This window comes from Seriola lalandi, unplaced genomic scaffold, assembly GCF_002814215.2.
Source record: "Seriola lalandi dorsalis isolate HSWRI2012SDOR001 ecotype SW California unplaced genomic scaffold, Sedor1 jcf7180002049780, whole genome shotgun sequence".
Classification (NCBI taxonomy): Eukaryota; Metazoa; Chordata; class Actinopteri; order Carangiformes; family Carangidae; genus Seriola; species Seriola lalandi.
Genome location: NW_019520333.1, coordinates 1,768 through 7,614, shown reverse-complemented (window position 1 = coordinate 7,614; position 5,847 = coordinate 1,768). Strand labels below are relative to the sequence as shown.

At 39.2% G+C, this 5,847-nt stretch overlaps 1 protein-coding gene across 1 annotated transcript; it reads left to right on the top strand.

Annotated features, from left to right (window-relative positions):
* Positions 1-3: 3 nt before the first annotated feature.
* Positions 4-2,438, top strand: LOC147819763 (uncharacterized; the record flags this gene model as incomplete). The annotated part of the gene is made up of 1 exon (XM_087171815.1): positions 4-2,438. A coding segment is annotated over one exon (1,416 nt), but the record flags the coding sequence as incomplete, so codon positions are not given.
* Positions 2,439-5,847: the final 3,409 nt, after the last annotated feature.

Here is a 5,847-nt window from a genome sequence, read left to right as displayed (position 1 = left end):
GACTGGAAGGACAGCTATAGATTTAAACTGATAAATGAAGAAGTTCAGAAAACACAAGCGTGCAGTCAGACCTCTGAGGTGACAGCCTATCAGATTTACCACACAGACGGTTTCCAAGTTCCTTACTCCCTCACAATCATCGACACTCCAGGGTTTGGGGACACGAGAGGAATCAAACAAGACGAAAAAATCAAAGAAAAAATCAGAGAGTTTTTCTCCGTCGAGGGTGGAATTGACAGCATTGACGCAGTGTGCTTCGTAGTGCAGTCTGCTTTAGCTCGTCTGACAGAAACACAGAAATATATCTTTGGTGCCATCCTCTCCATTTTCGGGAGGGACATTGCCAGCAACATCGTTGCTCTGGTCACCTTTGCTGATGGCAAATCACCCCCAGTCCTGGAGGCGATCAAAGCTGCAAAGATTCCATGTGCCACAAACCCAGATGGATCTATTCTCCATTTTAAATTCAACAACTCTGTGCTTTTTGCCAAAAATACAGGAGCCAACACTGATGAGGAAAACTTTGATCACATGTTCTGGAAAATGGGGGAAATCAGCATGAAGACATTCTTCAATTATCTAAGCAGCATGGAAACCCAGAGTCTGACCTTGACAAAGGAGGTTCTCCGAGAACGCAAACAGCTTGAGGCGACTGTTGAGGGGGTGCAACCAATGATACAAAAAGGTTTGTCTAAACTGGAGGAAATAAACAACACAAAAGCTGCACTACAAAACCACAAGACCCACATGAAAGAGAATGAGGACTTTGAATATGAAGTAGAGGATGAAAAATCTGAGAGGATTAATATTCCTCCAGGAAAATTCATCACCAACTGCCATGGGTGCAACTATACCTGCCATTATCCTTGTTACATACCAAAAGATGAGGATAAAAGTGGGTGCGCTGCAATGAAAAATGGAAACTGCACAGTGTGTACAGGAAAATGTGTGTGGAGTGACCATGCCAACATGACGTACCGATGGGATATAAAACGTGTAACAGAGAAGAGGACATATCAGGAACTGAAGAATAAATATGAGGCAGCGCTGGGAAAGAAGATGAACTCAGAGAAAATCATTAAACAACTGGAAGTAGAATATGAGCAGGTGTACTTGCAAGTTACAAAAATGATGGAAACGTTAACTAAAAGCCTGCAGCGTCTGAGAGAGATTGCACTACGTCCAGATCCTTTGTCCACTCCAGATTACATTGATCTGCTGATACAAACAGAGGAACATGAGGCCAGACCTGGATTCAAGCAGCGTATTAAAGAGTTACGGAGTGTAAGAGAACGGGCAGTGCTTTTGACGAAGTTGAACAAGGGAGAGTACCTCACCGGAAAAGAAAAGTCGACATGGGAGAAGATGACGTCCACTGTCAAGGGAATATTCAACAATCCACGCAGTTGGTTTCAATAATTGAAGTGCCCTCTGCACAGAGCACGTGAAACTATCAACAGTATACAGAGTTCATCAGTACGGAAGCCGTGATAAAGGAAAATATATCAATATACATTATTATAATATTATTATTAGGAATAATATTCAGTAGCATCACTCTTATTCACTGTAGTGTCACAAAAATCAATCCAACCACTAGGGCTCTCCTACAAGATTGTATTATAATTATTATAATTATTGTAATTAGGAAAAAGCACATTACTCCACATTAAGTGTTGTAGTATAACCATCAGGAGAGCATTTTCAGTATTGCACTTTGTCGAAGTAAGAGTAGTAAGCAGTCATTCTCTATGAACAACCCTGTTAGTGATGCTTGCTAATAAGAGAAGTCTCAAAGTGCTTTAATCATTATAAGTTTCATCACATGACCATTTTATTTTCACTTGGATTTATGTGTTAATATGAAGATAAGATAAATATAAAATTAATATAAACAGAAATGAAACATTACCAGTTAAGAACCTGTCTGTAACATGAGAGGCGGCTCATCCTCACTTCATTTAACCAAGCTATTCTTCAAATCAGAACATAATCATTATATAGTTGTAATTGTGCTTTTGTTAAATCATATTTCAATCCTGTAATCAATATTTCACAGCTTTTATTAATAATACTTGTTTTTAAAGTTTTGCTCTAATTGTACATTGTTTTTTCTGTTTTAATTTTCATTTCATGGAAGTTGTGTTCGTTTAAATGACATTTTAAAACAGAATTAGAGCAGCTTCTGTTGAACCTGAGTGTTTGTTTAAATCAATTCTTTGTGGGGTTTTGCTTTAATTTCATAATTCAATTTTAAAGAGAGAGTCTAAGTGACTAATAATATTTTTTGGGTGTTTTTTTTATTTTTTTATTGTCTTTTACTTTGTGTAAACATTCACACACACAGAGAGATTAGTGTTGAGATATAACTCTGTGACTTGCACTGCTGGACTTAATGTAATCATATGATTTCTGCTGAATAAAAATGACTAACCTCAGGTCTGGTCTCTGGTCTTTAAGGGGTTAAGTTTTAGTTCAGTTTTGAGGTTAAGTTTTTTAGATAGAAAAATTAGATCAGACTGGGACAGTTACTGCACTTTAAAACAAATGAAATCTCTATTTAACCCACCAGGAGGAGCAGGTGCTCCAGTGCTGGAGAGGTTTATCCTCTGGAGTCTATTGCAGTTTACCAGTCTTGCAGTTCTGCCCTGGGCTGCCTGCTCTACCTGCCCGACGTCCTTTTGTGCAGCATAATCAAGGGTTTATCACCCAGAAATATAATATATATAACAGTTTATGGTTGATGTATTACAAGTGTAAGCCTTAAGCCTTCCTTTTTCTGCAGCCATATTAATAACACTTTAGGTAAATAGATGATATAGATTACTGCACGTGTTGTGATGTAGACCTAACTTATACAAGGTTAGTTAAATGTAGCACCAGTGAAAGTTAACAGCTTGACAGGACAAGAAACGCGGTTCGGAGGAGCAGTGGATCAATAAAGTAATGTTGCTGCTTGTATAGAAAAGTAGTAGCAGACAAAGACATAACATCACATCTGCATTACCAATATATAAGATAAACAAAAAATAAAATAAACCAGTTAAACTTAATTAGTTGCAAAATATGAAATTAGAAAAATGTCAGAGGGGCAGGTGCTTGATCACCACCTGAGGTCTATGTGTGCAGGTGTCTGGTGGGAGAGACAGGAAAGACTTAAACAGCCCCTCTACAACAGACTGAACACCCCACTCACTCAACACTTCCAGACAATTCAAAAACTAGAGCCTAGAAAACAAGCTCTATCATGGTTTGGACAAAATACATTTTGTGTTGAAAGAAAGAAGATAAAGGTTTAATGTTGTTAAAACCTCCCTGGTGACACTTACCTGCTGCTGGAAGAAATGAAGTCCACCACACTTTGATTCCACCAAATTCTCCCTTTTACCATGTGAAGCTGCAGAGAACAAATAAACACAAAATATGTGGGAGATTTAATATAAAAATACTAATACTAATAATAATAGAATAAATATAAAATATCACCCATGCTTGTTGTTTTCTTGTGAAATGTTGATTTATTTAACAAAGAACATGACAAGTCACACACACTAAAAGACAAATACATTCTGCTGCATACTGAGTTAAAGAGTGGTCCACCTCTAAGATGTGGCGTCATCAATCCGGCCGCCATCCTGGAAAACCAACACACCAACATTGGTAACCCAGGCAACTGTTTCAGAAGCAGCACCAGCAGCTTCTTTGTCACCTGGAGGGAGAGAGACAGGTTACAAATATTAATGTTATATATCACAGCAGTGGTTCAAAAGCAGCTGTAAGAACATTAACTCTGCCTGAATTACACCTCATCCTTTATTCACATTGTAGTATTTTTGAATAATCTCATCAATCGTTAAATTCATTCATTCAATGAACAATGCCAGTGAGCTAGCTGCTATTGCTAGCAAGCTAGCCCTCCCACTTGTTACTTTGCAATCTTATAATGAAATCATTAAATTCATACATCAATGAGCAATGCCAGCAAGCTAGCTGCTAATGGTAGCGCTAATGAAAATGGGGGCATCTCTATGTACTGTACATGCACACATTCATTGCTGCCATCATTATCATTAGCAATACTTATTATCATTGTTAATTTTACAATTATTTTTACTATTAGTTATTATTATATACAATCACAAACAAAATGTCCCTTTATTTACACTTTGTCACATCGTGCTTGATGGTTAAAATGTCTTCTGTGTCTCCTTCTGTTACTGCTTATCACCACCTGAAATGTTTGTCGGTACAGTTTGTCAGTCGTTGCACTGATTATACTTTTAGCTAAAGAGCTAGCATTGATGCTACTCACCAGGCTAACAGGAAAGTTGCGAGCTCGGCATCAAACCGCATCTCTTTCCTCTCAGGAGCTTCTCCAGCGGCGGGAAGCCACATCCAGATTTACTAGTGTTGCTTCTTTTCTTTGCCGCTGAACGTGGTTTCTTGTCGGGAGCGGTCCTTCAGGACGCAGATGAATATCGCCTTTTAGGAGGTTCAGCCATTACTGTGTTTCTGTGATGCTAAACTTCAACTGCTGCCGGAAGTTGTTCTTCTTCGTGGGACTGAGGGCAGACTTGACGCGCAGCTGACTCACACAGCCTCTAGCGTCACAAAGTGGTATTACAAAACAGGACAGGTCGGGCCGGCTGGTGCGCATGCGCATTTCAGTAGATAACTCTGAAATACAACAGATGGAGGTTTTGATCATGACATCATCACTGTGGCTGCTTCACACTCTGTTGATAGTGTTAATTCTTTTCTTCTTTTTTTTTTTTAAACATTTTAAACTAAAGTTCTGGCCACATCATGTATTGCACCTTTACAGCACAACCACTGGAGCTGATATTTAAAAGTAAAGCTACATGTTCTTTGATCACATTACAAACCAACTTAATTTTGACACTTAGATTAAAACAAAGACACATTTGACACATACAAAACATTTTGATTTGCTTTTACAATATATAAATCTATGCTTGGATTATAAAATATAATTGTAGCCCTTGCTGAAACGACTGATTTATTTTGATGATAAATATTCACAATTCATAAAAGTTCATTATGTATTGAAGTGGTAAAAATTCATAAATATGGTTAAAATGCAGAACAAGTTAAAAATTCAAAATAAGTGATCTGTTCAGTACAAGTTATGCCATTTCATAGTGTTTGTGAGATATGTATTATTACCTGTTTTGTGAGTTGTCAATCATTCATTTCTTTGACGGTATTGGCAGGTGTATAACGCGAGTAACTCTGGCCAATCGTAAATCAGTCTGTAGGTGAGGGGGCGGGACTTAGCGGGAAGTTTGATTGAGGTGAGCAGAGCGAGTTACCTTGACCGAGTCCGTGCTGGAGTGATTTGGTGGACCAGAGTTTTTTATTTTTGTGGGGAAACGACCAGTTTACCTGACGTGAAGAACTTTGTGACCATCCGCGAGGTAACTATGAGCATGAGAGTGTTTTTGAAAACTGTGATCAAGTTCTACAGTTTAAAACGGACCGTTAACGCTAACCGCGATTAGCCGTTAGCTTTAGCTTTAGTCTGTGCGGTTAGCTAGCTCTCTGCTCTGTATAAACATGCTCCGTTAACTTGAGCTAAGGCTAAATCGGCATGAAGCAGCCTGTGGACTTGGAATTTAGCTTGTGTGTTTAATTTAGGAGGAGAAGACGGACATTTAAACATTAAAGAGGGAAGCAAAGTGAACTACGTAAGATCTGCATCCTTCTTGCTGTGTGCGTGAGCTGCTGCTGCCGCCGCCGCCGCCGCTGCTGCCGTCGCCGGTTCCGCCGCCGCCGCCGATGCCGCTGCTGATGCCGCTGATGCTGCTGCCGCTGCTGCCGCCGCTG